This window comes from Sceloporus occidentalis, unplaced genomic scaffold, assembly GCF_023333645.1.
Source record: "Sceloporus occidentalis isolate IW3139 unplaced genomic scaffold, rSceOcc1.0.p SCAF_1, whole genome shotgun sequence".
In the NCBI taxonomy this organism is placed as follows: domain Eukaryota; kingdom Metazoa; phylum Chordata; class Lepidosauria; order Squamata; family Phrynosomatidae; genus Sceloporus; species Sceloporus occidentalis.
In genome coordinates, this window is record NW_028316981.1 from 179,311,602 (window position 1) to 179,329,101 (window position 17,500).

The 17,500-nt window shown below is 44.0% G+C and overlaps 1 protein-coding gene across 2 annotated transcripts in view; it reads left to right on the top strand.

Annotated features, from left to right (window-relative positions):
• Positions 1 to 938: 938 nt before the first annotated feature.
• Positions 939 to 17,500, top strand: part of GRIPAP1 (GRIP1 associated protein 1) — a 64,627-nt gene continuing 48,065 nt past the window's right edge. For both annotated transcript variants that reach the window (XM_089484396.1, XM_089484405.1), the window contains exons 1-10: positions 939 to 1,258; positions 4,548 to 4,614; positions 6,319 to 6,380; positions 7,025 to 7,051; positions 8,131 to 8,238; positions 10,352 to 10,517; positions 11,394 to 11,632; positions 12,671 to 12,718; positions 12,834 to 12,865; positions 14,525 to 14,572. In XM_089484396.1, the coding sequence (XP_089340522.1) occupies positions 1,217 to 1,258; positions 4,548 to 4,614; positions 6,319 to 6,380; positions 7,025 to 7,051; positions 8,131 to 8,238; positions 10,352 to 10,517; positions 11,394 to 11,632; positions 12,671 to 12,718; positions 12,834 to 12,865; positions 14,525 to 14,572 (839 nt within the window). In that variant the 5' untranslated portion in view covers positions 939 to 1,216. The remainder of the gene's footprint in view (positions 1,259 to 4,547; positions 4,615 to 6,318; positions 6,381 to 7,024; positions 7,052 to 8,130; positions 8,239 to 10,351; positions 10,518 to 11,393; positions 11,633 to 12,670; positions 12,719 to 12,833; positions 12,866 to 14,524; positions 14,573 to 17,500) is intronic.

Genomic DNA, 17,500 nt, shown 5'->3' on the forward strand with positions numbered 1-17,500 from the left:
TGGAGGATATATATATATATGTATACACATATACACTTTATATGTGTGTATGTGTACATATTTATGTGTGTGTGTGAGAGTGTATATATATATATATATATATATGATATATCCTCCATAAGATTCAACTAGTATTATTATATATGTCGTAGACATAGGCTTTAATATATATATTTTATGGTATTTATACCCCACCCTTCAGCCCTAAAGGCTCTCAGTGGCTTTACAATTATTATTATTTAGACGGTTTCCTGCCCTCAGGCTTACAATCTAATATATATTAATATATATATATATATATATATATATATACACACACACACACACACACACATATAAGCCTACGTCTGTGACATATATAGTAGTACTATTTGAATCATATGGAGGAGATATATATATATATAGTTTCACATTGTGCCGCTTCATTTTTTGACCAAAAGTGACAGTCTGTGATGATTAACGACTCTATATTTTAGTATCTCTGTGGTCTCCCAAACGGGCCTCCTTAACGAGTTCCACGGACCGTCACATCTCGCCTCTCTTCTTGGGGCAGAGAGCCGCCTGATCTTTAACGTCACTTCCTGCATCTCTATGATTTCCCCCTATAATGAACACGAACGGGGGCGTTCCTCCTAGACCGCCCTCATCTTAATATGCTTCCGGCAGCTCCTTCCTCGCAACTCTATGCCCCCTGCCAGCCCCCCCTAATCATAATGCAGTAGTCCTGTATTTTAGTCCTCCAGGTGTTTCCGACTCCAGCTCCCAGAAATCCTGTCTGTTAGTCAGGTTGGCTAGGGCTTCTGGGAGTTGAGGTTTGGGAACCACGGTCATAATATTATAATAATATACAGTATTCCGATGCCCCTGTCAGAGGTCTAATTCCTCTTACTTCCGGATCGCCGCTCTTTGGGGACCCTTCTCCCTCTCTATGCTCTGCACTTCCGGCCTCTGACGTCATCCTCTAATTTCCCCCTTCTCCTCTCTGAGCCGAGGAGGAGAGAGAGAAAGGCAGAGAGAAGGGGAGAAAGGAAGCCCCTTCCTCTTTCCTCTCTATGGTATTCTCTTAAAGGGCCAGAACCAGGCGGGGGCGGGGTCTTTCCTCCCCCTTCCAGCGTTCATTTATTTTTCGTCCTCCGACTCCCTCTGCCCCCCTCGCCTCGCTTTCTCTCTTGGGTCAAACCAAGCCTAAGGGGGGGGCGGAGGGGGGAGGAAGAAGATGGCGCAGGCCTTGTCTGGAGAGGAGTTCGAGCGCATGCAGGTGCGTGGATGCGTGTCAGGCCGGGAGTGAACGTCGGAATGCCCGCAAACACCCGTGTCGGGGCGCGGGAAGGGTGGGGGCACGTTATGGGGATCGAGAGGGTGGGTCTTGAGCCCAGAGGGGGGATTTGGGGAGTTGGAGGACACACAATGGTCCCCTCCAGAGGGTGTGTGTGTGGCCGGACTGCAACTCCCATCAGCCCCAGCCAGTGGTGAGGTAGTGGACCATAGGAGCTGTGATTCAGCTTCCCTCTGGACCACAGCTTCTGCCAGCCCCATCCATTGCTGAGGCGGGGGACCAAGGAAGCTGTGTTCAGCTTTCCTTTGGACTGCAGCTTCCATCAGCCCCAGTTAGTGGTGGATCACGGGAGCTATGGTCTACCTTTCATCAGCCCCATCCATTGGTGAGGTGGGTGGGGGACCATGGGAGCTGTGGTCTAACTTCTCTCTGGACCACAGTATCCATCAGCCCCAGCAAGTGGTGAGATGGTGGACTATGGGAGCTGGAATTCACCTTCCCTCTGGACCACAGCCTCCATCAGCCCCAGCCAGGTATGAGGCAGTGACCATGGGAGCTGTGGTCTGTTTTCCCTCTGGATTGCAGTTCCATCAGCCCCAGCCAGGGGTGAGTCAGGGACCATGGGAGTTGTGGTCCATCTTCTTTCTGGGATCCACCTGTGATCCAGCTTCCATCAGTCCAACCATTACTGAGCTGGGGGACCATGGGAGCTGTGGTCCAGCATCATCTCTATATTTTTTGTGGGTTTTTCAAGCTATGTGACCATGTTCTAGAACAGTTTCTTCCTGACGTTTCGCTCTAGAACATGGCCAGATAGCCCGAAAAACCCACAAAAAACTATGGATGCTGGCCATGAAAGCCTTCGACTTCACATCCTCTGTATTGGCCATAAAGTCCCACTCCTCTGTTTTAGGTGCATGTTTAAAGCTCCTTCAGGGGTGTTAGTAAAACTGTAGAATGTGAGGAATGGTCCTTTGCCCACAGCCCAGCTTTTGCCCTCTGGCCCTTCTTTAGGCTTCATGTGTATATTTAGGGAGAAGAAAATGGAGCTTTGGTTGTTTAGGGAAAGAAATTCAGACTGGTGTTGCTCTCTTCACCCTCAGGGTGACAAACCTGATCACTTTTGTGTTGTCACTTTACGATGTACCCAGAAAAATAGTTGGTCCTCTGTATCCATGGATTCCTTATCCACAGAGTTAATCGTTCACACTTTGAAAATATTGACAAAATATATAAATTCCAAAAAGCAAGCCTTGATTTTGCCATTTTATATAAGGGTCGCCCTCTATTTTGCTGTGCCATTGTATATAATGGGGCTTGAGCATCCACAGATTTTGATATCCATGGGGAATCCTGGATCCAGACTCCAGCAGATGCAAAAGGCCCACTGTATTCCCATCCCTGGTTGAGCAGCATCATTCACACCATTTCCTAGTATTTTTTGGTACAGATGATCATCTTATGTCCTCCTTTGTTTGCTTCCTCTCTTGCCCCGGATGGCTGCTTTCTTCTGAGAGGGTTGGCCCTGAAGGGCTTCTTCAGTGATGAAAAACATTTGCAGCATTGCCTTGCTAGCTTTTCTGTTGCGAATGCTGTTTCCATTCTCCACATTGAAGCCCATTTCTTTGATAAAGGAGCGATCAGGCATCTTCTCTCTTGATTTTCTCTTTCTGTTACAGCATCCACACGAGAGCATCCCAGTTGTTGCGGCCACACTGCAGATATACTTTTCCAGAGGGCAAAAAGCTGACTGTTTTCTTATTTAAACACATTCTCAGCAGAGTCAAGGGTTGGGTTAGTTGCTTAAATGAACGGCCTTTGCAGCAGCTGGGTTTCTGGAACAATGATATATGCTGCTGAAAGCCTGGAGGAGGGCTGTTTGGTGTCAGGAGGAATGAAAGGAGTGATGGTGGGACCTGTCATGTGATGAACACAAGGCATCTTTCTGACACTGTTTCTTTCTTTTTTAAATGAATAACTGCCTGTGGCAAATTTGTGATACCTTGCAGTTGTCAGTGTACGTTGTCGGTTGTTTTATTTGATGCTGAGAAACAGCCGTCTCTCCTAGGGCAAGCGAATGAGATTTGTTCATGGATTGAGTCTGCTGCCACCCTACAGAAATAAAGCAGTTTGATACCACTTTAACTGCCATGGCTCAATGCTGTGTGTTTCTGGGATTTGTACTTTGGTGGGATGCCAGAGCCCTCTGACAAGTAAAGCTAAATCTCTCACAAAACTACAAGTTTCATAGCATTGAGTCACAGCAGTTAAAGCAGATTTTTTTCAGTTTTATTTCTGCAGTGTGGCAGCAGCCTGAAATACTTGTGGGATCAAATAGAAAGGGAACAGAGTTCAGTTAGGAGATGAGCGAATGGACACTTCTGGGATAAATCTGGCCCTGGCCCTGGCCCTGGCCCTGGGGGCTAGCATTTGGCTGGCTCACTAGCTACCATCTTAGAAGCAAAAGGGGGTTCTATAGATAGTACTGGTAATCACCAGGAGGCCTTGGGAAGTAGGTTTTCAATCCTGATCAAGCCAAATTATTTCTAAGTGTCCAGAAAAGTCACCCGTCTTAGACTGAGGGTACACAGCTGGTGGCCCTCCAAAAATTGTTGGACTTCATCTTCCAACATTTCTAGTGCTGGCTAGGGCTAGTGAGAGTTGCACTTCAACATCATGAGGAGGGCTACATATTCTCCATCAAAGCACGTTTCCACAACTTGGAAGGTTCCCCTGGTGGGTTTGGTCTGCCGAATGGGATGGTGGGAGAGGTAGTTACGCTGTGTTATCCTGTAGCTGTGTTATGGTAGAGAAAAGCAAATGGAAGGAACACTCCTCTCCAGTCTCTTTAGTAGTATTTGAAGGATCAGTGGAAGCCTTTCAGTTTTTCCCTTTTGGCTGCACCCTTATCCTATCACTCTCAACCTGCAGTGCAGAGAACCACAGTGCTTCAGTGTGTGACATTTTTGTGGCCAGATTTCAAGTTTTAACTCCATGGTGGCCTTGAATTAGCCTGTTTCTTGTTCGCAATATGTAAAAAATGGGAATTGTGTATACATATTTTTTAAAGGCTAAGGAAAGATGGGGAAAGGTGCTGAATAGCACTGTCCATAGTCTGAGAAACCCTGTGTGAATCGTATCCCAATAAGCCCATATTCCAGTGCAGAGCTGTGGGTAGATTTTTGCTGGAGTCTTGGCCCTGACCACAGTCAGGTTTTTGATTCCTTTGGGCTTTCCAGTCTTTTTCATCTGCTGCTGTTTCTGTTGCTAGGCCCAACTGCTGGAACTTCGGACACAGAATTACCAGCTTTCTGACGAACTTCGCAAGAACACTACTGGTAAGAAGGAAGCCTTTAATCTGGTTACCCTCTTTGAACTTCCCAGTTTCTCTTCCTGTGAGATACAGCCTTGTTGCTCTGCTTTCTTTGGCCTGGGCACTTGGCATTGTGCACTTAATGCGAAAGCATCAGAATCCCCTTTCTCTGATAGATATTTATAACAGTGCAAATTCATCCCCCCCCCTCCCATTTGCCTTAGTTCTGTATCCAGTAACAGTACTGCTGTAGATCCTGGAATATTAAGGAGAGAAGCAATTGTGGGAGGAAGATTCTGGGTAGGCGTGATGCTTGAACTCCACAGGAAGCTACCTGTATGTTAAGCATTTTCAGGAGCTCTCCCCCAAAAAGAAGTATATGCAGAGAATATGATATTGACCACAGAATTTGGCTTTCATTAAAAAAATCCACATGGCTTTGTAGTCTGAATCATTACAAAGATATGCTTGAACTATATGGGCAATGCCTGATGAAATCTTAGAAGCCAGGCAAGTTGCCAAAGAGGCTTTCCTGTGGTTAGAGGATAGATTGGTGGTGCCCTCTACTCCTTCCCCTTCTTCTCTGTGACTAGCAAAAGCAGAATAAATTATGCAAAGGACCAAGGGCTTCCCAATTCCCCACCCTGATTTGACAACAAGGGAGGGAAAGGTTGCAAAAATATTTGTCTCTGTCTCACCTTCTCCTTTAAAACCTCTCTACCTAGGCACTCAGAGAGGAGGTGGGATTCCACATTAGCCTTTGTCCACTGGCATCCTCAGTTGGTCTTTCCTCTTCTTTCAGCTGCTTCTTCTTCTGAAGAAGAAGCTGCTGCTTCTCTGAGCATGTTTAGATGGCTTGAAATCTTTTGCCTCTCTACTTTGAAGTATTTATCTTGGCAGTTCTGTTGTTTGTCTGTGTGTGTTACTACCACAGTCCCCCCCAAAGCAGTACTTATCCTTTTGTTTAAGTACAGGAAAGCCTTTCCCATCACAGCAAAGCATAAATACTTGGCTTCTTAAATATATTTGCTTTTGGCAGAGACCAATCACTTTGAGGACTAGAACTGTACATATATATATTCCCAAGAGTCATGTGTTAGATGCCATGTTTCATGCGATTGTTCTACATATATAGAATTGCTAAATACTAATGTCTTTGTCTATAAGAGCCAGAAGGTATAGTGGTTTGAGTGCTGGACTACAACTCTGGAGACCAGAGTTCGATTCTCCACTTGGCCATGAAAACCCACTGGGTGACCTTGTGTAAGTCACACGCTCTAAGAGGAAGACAAGGGTAAATGTCCTCTGAACAAATCTTGCCCAGAAAACCCCATGATAGGTTTGCCTTAGGGTCTCCATAAGTCAGAAATGACTTGAAAGCACACCACAACAATAACTCTAAAATATTTTCTCATTTCTGATTCTTAATCTTGTATCTGCATTCAGGTAGATGTTCCCATCATGTGTCTTCCAGTTGACTGTGACCTATGGCAATCCTGTCCTTCTTGGCAAGAAAAGGTTTGCCACTGCCATACTGTAAAACTTCCCAAGCTCACACAGTGGGTTTCCATAGCTGAGTCTCTTGGTCTCCTGGAGTCATAGTCACACACTCATACTACTATATCATGCTGGCTCATCATTGTTCTCCATACCTAAAATTGTAAAAGAGTAATGGCTGTGTCTCTAAACTATTTTGTCAGTTCTAATTCCTTTTTCTCTTTGTTTTTAGAATTAAATGGTCTTCGGCAACGGGTGGCATATTTGGATAAGGAATTTGCCAAAGCTCAGAAGGTGAAGTGATATTAGAGTTGGAAGTATGTGTGCGCGTGCGCATATAGAGAAACTAGATAATATACCTTTCTTTTTACACCAGAGAGGGGCCGTAGAACTTAATTTGCTGGGTACCACACATAACTTCTACCCAGGAAGTAGTTGTCCCCTCCCAATTAGAGTTGAAAGCTGAGGTGGCACCAGATTGGCTCTTCTGGATTTGAGATTCAGTGATTTTTCAAGCATGGGTGCAATCCTTTCCCACCTGACTGACATTTCCTATTCTTGCACTGAAGAGAGGTAAGAAAAGAATTAAGCTTCTGTTCATTGTAAGTGGTATGCTGAAGAGGTCTAATGCTACTACAGTGGATGGTTCTGAGAAATCTGCTTCTGATGCTCCCTGTGAGCCATTAGGATTGTAAGAAACAGTCCCCTTAGATTAGGAATGAAGAACATGTAGCTCTAAATGTTGCTGGACAGCAAATCCCTTTGCTCTAGTCAGCATTGCCAGTAGTGCTGGTTGTGGGGAGTAGTTATTCATCAACGTCTAAAGGGTCAAACATTTAAACACAGCAGACTCTGATATGTAGCAGCAAGTAGTTTTTCCCTCTCCTACTCTGCCTCTGTTGTTGGTACATTATTATTTTTTCCTCTTTCTTTTGCAGGCTCTGAGCAAGAGCAAAAAGGCCCAGGTAAGGCTTCTTGTACAGTGTCAGTTGCTCTAGTCTAAGTGATCCTGATGGCCACCCAGCCCAGATGCATCTCATTTGTCTACATGTTGCTTCCTTCATTTTTCACCTCCCATTTGTCAACAGGGCTTCCTTCTCTTTCCCCCCCATGGTGATCCATTTCCTCACACCCAGAAAGTATCACTAATTTACAATGCAGCTAGGGCTGTCCTTTCTTAGTCCATCTCCAGTCCAGATTTTTTTTTAAATTAAAAAATGAATAAATATTTAAAAGAAGTGAGATCTGTTTCATAATCAAGGATATAGTGATGCCATTGTTTTTGTGCATCTGTAGTTTGTAAGTATGAATTAGGGAATAGAGGTATTTGAAGAAATCTATTCTCCCATGAACCAGCCTGGGTTCTGAGATCTGCTGGGGAAGCCCTTCTCTCTGTTCTGCCTCCCTCACAGGTACAGCCCCAAATTGCTGCAAAACATGGCAGTTTTGCTCCCATGACCCTGAAGGTGCATCTAGAATGTAGAAACAACGCAGTTTGACACAAATTTAAGTGCTATAGCTGCATCCTATGGGAATCCTGGGATTTGTAGTTTTACACTTTTTAGCCTTCTCTGCTAAAAGGGGTGTGGGTGCCTTACAAAAGTACAAATCCCAGGATTCTGCATGATGGAGGCATGGCAGTTAAAGTGGTGTCAAATTGCATCATTTCTACAGTGTAGATGCACCCAGAAACAGACACATACACAAATCCCAGCAAGAAACAAAATGGGAAGTGATGTGATGTCACTTCTGGTCTTGTGAAGAGTGCCAGTGCTGCTAGGGGCAGAGCGGGAATGGCCCTACTCTCTTTGTAGTTGACTACCTCTGCCATAGAGTGATCTATATCTTAGTGGGAAAATGGTAGGATGTGATTGTGGGAGTGGATTCTCTAGCCTTTGGAGGAGATTGACAGAGGAGCTCTGCAGTGCTTGTTGTTTGATACTGCCCAATGTGGAAGAAAGCGAGTCTTGTAGTATGTCGGTCTTTCAGATCTTGTCACGTGACATCACTGATGTTTCTCTCTCTCTCTGTCTCTTTCTTCCAGGAAGTGGATGCTTTGCTTAGTGAAAATGAAATGCTTCAGGGAAAACTACACAGCCAGGAGGATGACTTCAGGCTGCAAAACAGCACCCTTATGCAGGAGCTCTCCAAGGTACTGGGCTGCTGGGTCTGTCTGTGCAGTAACACAAGGAGCCTGCTAGAGGGCACTGTGCTGTAGCACATGGCAGCCACACTAGTGGAGGGCTGTCTTTGGTCATTGTTATTGTACGCCTTCAGGTCATTTCTGACTTATCTTGACCCTATGGCAAACTTATCATGAGGTTTTGTTGGCCATATTTGTTCAGAGGGTATTTGCATCCATCTGAGCCAGAGAGAGTGTGATTTATCCCATAAGGTCACCCAGTTGGTCTCCATGGCTGAGTATGGTACGAACCCTGGTTTCCCAGTGTCCTAGTCCAACACTAAAGCCATTCATGCAGAATTCTGATGTGGTCTTCAAAGAACCATCTTTCTGTCCTCTAAGCTCTTTACCACCTATTTAAGATCAGTCTCTCTCTCTCTCTCTCTCTCTCTCTTTGGTGGGTGAAATCTTTTCCCCCTCTTCCTCTTCTTTTTCTCAGAAACACAGCAATGCTGTGAAGGAAAACCCAGTCTTGATTTTTCTGAGTTTCTCCAAATCACACCTACACTGCTCTAATTTTGTCCTTCATATCAGCCTTTGGTTTTTTTTTTTTCCTCTCCTCCTGGTGAGAAATTTGTATATATGTTCCTGGGATATGTAATCTTGTTTGCCTTTCTCCTATTGAATAAAGCAGGAACAGACAAAATGAAGTCTAGGGGATGCTTGTGTGGTTTCCCCCAATGCTCATTTTGCAGCTCCTGGCGTCTCTAGACTCCCTGAATTATATCACAACTGTGTAGTGTGAACAGGCCCTACTTTAATAGTCATGGTTCTTTCCTGTGGCATCCTGGGATTTGCAGTTTACAGAGGGGTGCTTAGAATTCTCAGCCAGAGAGTTCCTCCAGTGCGTTTGACCAAACTACAAATCCCAGGAGTCCATAGCAAGCAGATGTGGCAGCTAGAATTGGATCATAGTGTTATAAACAAGTAGTATGAAAAGGCCCCTGATGTACAGCAGGATAGGTTTGTTGAGGAGGGGACAAATTCCAGATTATTTTCTAAGGGACAGCATTGCTTTTGGAGTGTGATAGCGGTTGTGAAGGAACTGTTTCCTTATCCACCCTACTTGGTTAGTCATATTAGCTGGTGCCATCACTGTGAGGGTCATCCCCTTTCCTCCATGCCTTTTGCTCCTCCCCCCACTTCCTTGTTCCCAGGAATAATTGGACTGAATCATCAATATGGTGTTTCAAGGGCTGTTTCCTGGGTGGGAGACCCCTTCTTAGTAGTTGCTTTATGTGCTCCCATTGTAGTGGTGTCAATGGAGGCTGAGCAATGTGGGCTGGATCCCTTCCACAGGCAGTTGGTATGATCCTTGAATTCCTTCCAGCTTTATCACTGTGAAGTTACTGCAAGCGAGGGAGGGTGGTATTCTTTATTGCTGCCCTCCAAAGACAAATCATGGGGAGACAAGTGTTGCATGGATGTTCAAATAGAATGGATTCCTGTGACTGCTTCTTAAGGAGTTATGGGCAGGGCAGAGGTGGAGAGGGAGCAGCCCTCTGGATGTTGTTGGGACTACAGCTCCTATCAGCCATAGCCAGCATAGCCCAGGGAAAGGAATACTTTCTCTTGGAAGAAAATCTTTTCTGCACAAATGGCTTTCCTTTCCTTTCCTTTCCTTTCCTTTCCTTTTCTTTTTGCATTTCTCCCCACCACTGTTAACTCTCTGTGTGTAAAGGGATCTTGTAGCACTTTTGAGATTAACGGTGTGAAAGATGTTGTAGCATAAGCTTTTGTAGACTTAGTCTGCTTCCTCAGATGCATGGAGTTAATGGATGCCCAGGAAAGATCTTTATAATCAGACTGTATGAATAGCCATAAAAATGCAAAACTTATGTGTATGGTGCTGAAGTGACAAGCTCAGTTTTAACTATGGTTGCTGAAGGACAAAGGCAGACTAGGAAGCAGACATAAACACTTATGCTACAACGTCTTTCACACAGTTAATCTCAGAGGTGCTACAAGAGGACTTTGCATACTGATATTCCAGGCTATATGGCCATGTCTCTGAATTCTACCTCTGTGTGTGTGTGTCCTGATGCTAAACAGTAACCCTCTGAGCTATCCCTGTCCCTTCCAGCTGTGTTCCCAAATTGAGCAGCTGGAGAAGGAGAACAAGAGCCTACGGGAAGAAGGAGTAGTGCCAGGAGCAGGAGCCACAGAAGGAACTTCCCCAGCCAGCCCAGTGGATGGGGAACTGCTGCGGCTGCAGGCAGAGAACTCAGCACTACAGAAGAACATGGCAGGTACTGTGCTTAGCGAAAGTGGACTTGGAATAATTGGGATAAAGACAGGGAAGTCCCAGAAATGTTTGGGGGTGGGGGTGGAGATGGAGGGAGACAACCGAAGTGGCAGAGAGACTTCACTACTGAAAGATGATGAACCGTTGTTCTGGCCAAGCAGTTGTCTGGCAAGTTTTCCTTCTATGGTTGTGCCATGGGGCCTTGTAATAGCCTTGCCCATGTGCCACACTGAGTCAGTATTATATTGCTCACATCAAGGGCAAGCTAGGATGTGTGTAGATCATAGATGGGAAACCTATGCCATGGCCATCCAGGTGGTGTTGTATTTCCAGTTCTTATCAGTGATGGCCAACCTAGTGAACAGTGAGGCATGATGGAAATAATTAATCAGCATTTGGAGGGTCCAAAGTTCCTCTACCTATGATGTAGATGTGGGTAGAGGGATTTGATGAAGGGCCATGGCAAATGAGTGATGGAATAGCAGAAACAGCAGGTCTGGTTAAAGGACAAAAGAGCAGGAAAGCAGAAGGCATCATAGGTCACAAAAATATCCCCCCTTCCCTGGTATTGTTGCTGGGAAAAGTGGGAAAATGGAGAGTAAAGTGTCTTGTTTTTTTTCTTCCAGGAGGTGGTGAAATAGTTCTGATTTTTTTGTGGGAGATCCAGCCCTGCAATCAGACCATTTATCTCATTGGTGGGATGGTAGTGACAAAGTGCTCACTGCAGTTTCAAACTGGGATTCAAAATAATGACTTGGCAGGGCAAAGAGGGGTTGGTGGAGACAGAGATTGGACATTAGGGGAGCCCACTGTATGCTGAATAGGAACTCAGAAGCAGGACATTCACAGGACAAGTTTGGAACCCACTCTGGCTCTTCAGCTTTACAGGAGCGCTATGAGAAGGAAGTGGCCCGGCAAGCAGAAAACCGAAGTGGTGGGAAGGGGGATGCTTCCATGGATCCTCTACCTGCTGGGCAAGAGGGTGCAGAGCCTCAGTCATCTGACAGTGCTGGTGGCAGCAATAGCGGATCCCAGCAGCTGCTCTCGGAGGTGGAGCTGAAGTGGCAGACAGAGAGGGAAGAGAAGATTCTTTTGAAAGAGCAGCTGCAAAGCCTCGAGGTAAAAGGCCACCTGGGACACTGCCCTTCTCCCCAGGGACTGTTGGTTCTTAGCCATGGCTAGGAGTCTTGGCTGATAGGAAGAGTGTTTGATGGGTTTTCTGCACCTTTTTGATGCATTGTTGTTGTCTGCTATTATTATTTGATTATTATTATATTTATTTGTATCCTGCTCTTTTCCCAGAACTGGGACCCAAAGCCGCTCACAGTGTTAAGACAACAGTACAATTAAAAACGTAGAAAAGTGATACATTAAAATAGAATTATAAGATTACAATGTTAAAATAGATTGCTTTGTTAAAAGAATCAAATACAGTTCAAAAAGACAAAATTGTTTAAAACACTTCAAAACAATACAACACCCCAGGCCGTTCTTTAAAAACAAATGTGTGATAAGCCTTGTCAATAATATGGCAGTCACTACTACTACTACTGTTATAATTTATATAGTTGTGATAAGGTTTAGTGAAAATGTGTATGGAGTGTCTAGGAAATGTGCTGTGTGTAGCATCTATCAAAATACTTAAAAGGGGCAGGCAATAACTCATGAAAATAAGTTTCAGGTCCCTGGGTTCCCTTTTGCATTTGTGCTGCAGAAGAACTAGTACCCCTCAACCTCCCAATGTGCAGCATTGTGGGTGTGTTATTTGTTTGCCCAGAACAGTGAGTGACACCTATTTGTTTGAGTCAGGGAAAGTTGAAGAATCCTGAGATGTGGGTACTCCATTACTTCCAGTTTCTTTGCTTTACTTCCAGAGGGAAGTACTCACTAGAACACTAAACCAGCTTGTACCTTATTCTAAGGAAGAAAACCTTTAGTCCTCTGGATGTTTGCAGTCACAAACTCCACAATTCCTTACCATTGGTTATGTTTACTAAGGCTCCTGGGAGTTCAAAGTCCAAAATTCCTGTAGGGTCAAAAAGTCTCAGCCCTCTTTTATGGAGGGGGGGGGGGGACTGAAGAAATTTCTCAAAGAATGTATCTGAGGCATTTTGACCACTAGAGAATATCTCTCTTTTTTGTGTCCTCCTGGTGCAGGCATCCAAGACAACAGAAATGTCCCGTTTGCAGCAAGAACTCAGCAAGGTGAGAAGAAAACTGTGTCTCTGTGTCTCAGGGGACAGGGGGGCAGTAGGGTTGACAGTTTAATGGGTGATCACTGCTACTGGTGGGAACTCACAGCTCCTTCTTTCCTGTACAGCTTGCAGAGAAGCTAAAGAAGAAGCAGGAGAGGTAAGTCTGGGATGGGAGAGGGTCTCTGCTAAAGTAGGGAGTGGGATTTATTTTCACTAGTGGGCCAGAATTCTCCTGTCTGGCATACTGTAACTATTTAGCTTTAGTTTTTAAATTTAAAAAAAAGCACATTACTCAGCCTTATAACTTGGAAGGATTTTAAAAATAGTTGATGAAATGCCCTTTTGGATAAATGTTCATTCAAGTTATAGTAAATAACTCAAAGAACATTATTATAGAACCATATAGTGCCTGCTTCTTGGCAAATACCATAAATTAGAAGGTGAGAAAGCTTGACAGGAAGGACAGAAAGAGTTGGAAGGCTAACTGGGAGGGATAGGATAGTTCTAGTCAGTTTTCCCAGGTGGGTCCAGTTTTCCTGAGCCTAGAGGGGGACTGGAGAGTTGGGCTTTACTCAGAAGCAAAGCAATAAATCAGATCCCATTTTAAAGCTATCCAAGTGAATGACCATCTTGTGATAACAAATTATACAGTTTGACTGTGTGAAAAAGTATTGATCTTTGCATAGATTCTACTTCCACCATCTGGCCCACTAGTTCAGCTTGAGTTCAATGGTACTTGCATATTTAGAAAACAATGTTTCATCTCACCTAGTTTACTGTTGCTCAGACTGACATTTAGCTTGTTGGCCAAAAAAATCTGGCTGCAGTCTGAAGAATCATGAACCGAGGCCTAGTGTTGTTACTAGTCCAAGAAATGTTTTTGGTCATTTTAACCCCTTGGCTGTCTTCCCTTCCACACCCTCATACTTAAGAGAAACTGTGTCTACAGCAGACAGGAGCCAATTATTTTGTTATTTCAGGAGAGTCACATGCTTTAAAAAAATGGGGGGGGGGGGGAAATAAAACTACACCAGACTAATGTTACTCATTTGCATGAACTAGAGCCAAGGTGAGGTGGTGGCTAGGATGTTGAACAGGGATCGGTGAGGACCCAGTAAGTCTGTCTCCCTCCCTCCCTCTGTTTTTCTCTCTCTTTTCTAATTATTGTGAGGATGAAGCAAGGAGTAGACAGTTTATGTAAACTTCATGGAGCTCAGTGAAGGAAAGGAGCAATTGGCTAATTAATACCTTAATTATTTATTGATTTGATTGTTCTATACATTTATATTGCATTTTTCTTTACTAAATGTCCACTTGTAGATAGTTCTTCCCACTCCTGCTGTATTTTATCTTCCCACCAACAAGACCAGTTAGACAGAATGAGTGACCTGAGCAAGGTCATTCAGTGAGCTCCATGACTTGAGGCAGGATTTGAGACGGGGCCTTCCCAATCCTAATCCAGTTTTCAGGTCACCACACCATTCTGAAACCAGAAGCAGCTCTATACATCTCTGACCTTTTTAACTTGCTATGTTTGTCTGCATATTAGAAGAGGAAAGTTATCCATCAAACTTGAGAAAGTTACTGTTTGGAACTGCAACTCTCCCTGACAGCATAGCTAGTGCCTATGTTGATTGATATAATTTGCATCCCTTTTATAAAGTCAGGTGTGACTATATGCTTCTTTTTCCATCAGCAAGGACACATCAGTATGTTTGGCAGAATTTGTATTTTTGAGAGGGGAGGGAAATCTACTTTTTGCTTCTGTCCTACTTATGAGCCTTAATTTTTCCCATCTCTTGTTCCCTCTTGTTAGCTTTCTGCGGCTTCAGGCAGAAAAAGAAGCTCTCTACAATGACAGCAGGTATGGGACCGCGTATTGAAAACGTAAACCTCTGTACTGACTCATGGCTGTATTTGATTTAGAATTCAGACAAGCCTGTAGTACAAATATGGGGCACGGAGATACTTTGCTCTTTTCATGTTGCTGCACTACATCTCCTATCATTCCTCTGGCTCTGGGCTGATGGAAGTTGCAGTTCAGCAACTGATCTGGAGAGAGCTACACATTTCCCATTCCAGCTGTACAAGAAATCATCTCTGGGCATGGGTGGGTGGGTGGGTGGGGGGTAGAGCTTTTCACAGTTAGCTGCATCTCCTGTGAGTGACATTGTAGAGGAGGAATTGAGAGAAGCAGCAGCAGTAAAGCGACCATCTAGAAGTCATTGCCAGTGCTTCAGTCTCAGCAAGAATGTCATGGCAGCTTGGCAAGACATTACGTAAAGCCTGCGGAATGGACCCCAGGGGGCCGAGCTGAGTTGGCCAGTTGATGGCTGAGAACAAGCTGCATCTCATGCTCGGCTGGGCTGGGCTGGGCTGGAGTGAAGGCAGCTAGTTGGGAAAGTGGAAAGCCAAAGAGCTTTGCCTTGCCTTGTGCCACACCTGGGGAATTCAGGCCCTCTTTCCAGCCTACTTGAAGAGCAGCTGTGGAGATATTATCACCTGTCTTTATTAGTTTACCTTTGGATCTGGACTTTTGATGGGAATGCTACAGGCAGTTTACAACTATATTGAAGCAGAAAACTAAGGATACAGTCAAATCCATAATGCAGTGTCAAAGTAAACCACAGCAGAGCAAAACAGTATAGTAGGCAGTAAATACAGCAACATCAGCTGTTCACCTAAATAAAATTTGGTTTTCAAAGCCAGATGTCCACAGGAGGCCATAAGAGGAAATGAAAGGTGAATCTCTCAGGGTACAAAGTAGTTTAGGCTGGATGCTGCCAAAGAGGAGGCTCATTCTTTTGTGAGCTGGAGATAGATTGTGGATTACTGGCCAATTTCTGAGTGCCTGTTTATTTACTTAAACTATTTTTACTCCTCTCATTGGTGTTGACTCTACACTTGTGAACACAGCTCAGTTTACAGATCAATGAAAAAACAAGATAGTTCCTGGTCTCAGGTTTCCATTGTAGAAGACAACACAAAATAAAATGCTTTGGGGAGGGAAAAGGGGGGAAAGTTCATGCTTTGAATTTTATTGTTGTGTAGTTCTAAGAATAACGTCATGCATAGAGGTCTAGTCCCTCCTGAAAGCTAAACTGAGAAGACATGAATCATGATCAGAAATACACTTACTGTGCTCCTCAGGAAGAGGGAGTGCTTGGGCTCACTTGACACTGTTAAGTTGTGCCTTAACAATTAAAGAGATTCTCAGACTCTGAGCATTCTCACTTTCTAGGGCAATTTTACACTGCGTCTTCTCTGTAGGTTCTAGTGAGGCACAAACAGATACTGGAAGACTTCTGTCAGCTCACTTCTGCTATACAGTCTCTTCCTTGTTGGCTCATAGCCATGACTACTCATAATGAAAAGGGTTTGGGTGGGAAGCATGGGTATTTTGTGCATTTTACCGACTGATAATTTGTTATGGCATCTACATTGATGCTTTTGTTTTGGAATCATCACTTCTCTTTTGTCTGGCTCTACCCTCTTCTGAGGATGTGAGAATAATGTTTCTGTGAGAGAGTGAGAAAGAAGAAGCCTCTACTATTCCTTCTCTGTTGCTTTGATCTATAGACGGTTAAAACGAGAGAACACGTAGGTTTTCAGTTGGCAAGTGTGAATAAAATAGAGTGTGGGGGCAGAATAATTTGGTGAATGAGGTTTTCATTGGATGCATTGGGGCAGGGGAATCATGGCAATCCCTGGGAAAGCAATGATGGCCAAGAAGTGATAGATCGGCAAATAATCCCTCCCCCTTAAAAACAAAATCAAAGACTAAGAAGATGGGCTTGAAGGTATGTGGGTAGTGGTTGGTGAAAGAAGCTGCTGAATCTGCTGAATAATGTCTAGAATTGCTGTGATTACTCATGTAGGTTGTCCTGTCTTTATGGAGCAGCAGCTGCAGTGAAGCCAGATTTAGATCAGGGAACTGTTGAGCTGAATGGTACCAGGACCGTAGCTGAGCTCCAAGCCTATTTCACAGCTGCTGTGGCTGCTGGTTGAATAAACAGAAGGATGGAGAAGAACTCCCTGTCTTGCTGGTGGTGTTTGTTTTTTTTAAACGATGTTAAATGCATTGATTTTTCATGGGCGCTTTAGATTTTCAGAGGGATCTGGGGTTGGCCTTCAGCTTTCTTTGTGGCCCTTCTCCAATATAAAGCACAGATTAGCAAACACAGAATAGGTTTATGTACAGCAGTAAAACTTGCAGGATAACCTAATATCTCAAATATGTATGCATACATGTGTGAATGTGTGTATAGTGTGTGTATTACAATCCAACCTTCTTTCGGCAACATTGGAAGTACAGTCAGCCCTCCATATTCATGTTTTTTTTATCCATAGTCAACCATCCATGGCTCAGAATATATATATATATATATATATATATGATAAAATCCAAAAAGCAAACCTTGATTTTTCCATTTTATATGAGACACCATCTTACGATGCCATTGTATATAATGGGAGCATCAGCAGATTTTGGTAGCCACAGTGAGTCTTGGAACCAAACCCCAGCAGATACCAAAGATAGGGATCTACATTTCTCTATTGAAGAGTGCAGCTGGAAGAAGCTGTCATTACAAATATAATTAGTCTCAGTCTCACCTTCAGTCAAGGAGCATATTATATGGATGGCATTGACAGACAGCTCTGTATCAAGTAGTGGACTCTCATTTTTGTTCTGTTTGGTCTTATGCTTTGTTTTGTTTAATATTTTCTTTCTTTTATTCATATTTATGACATTGTCAGCTTTTTCTGCATGTTTGCCTATGACTATGTATGG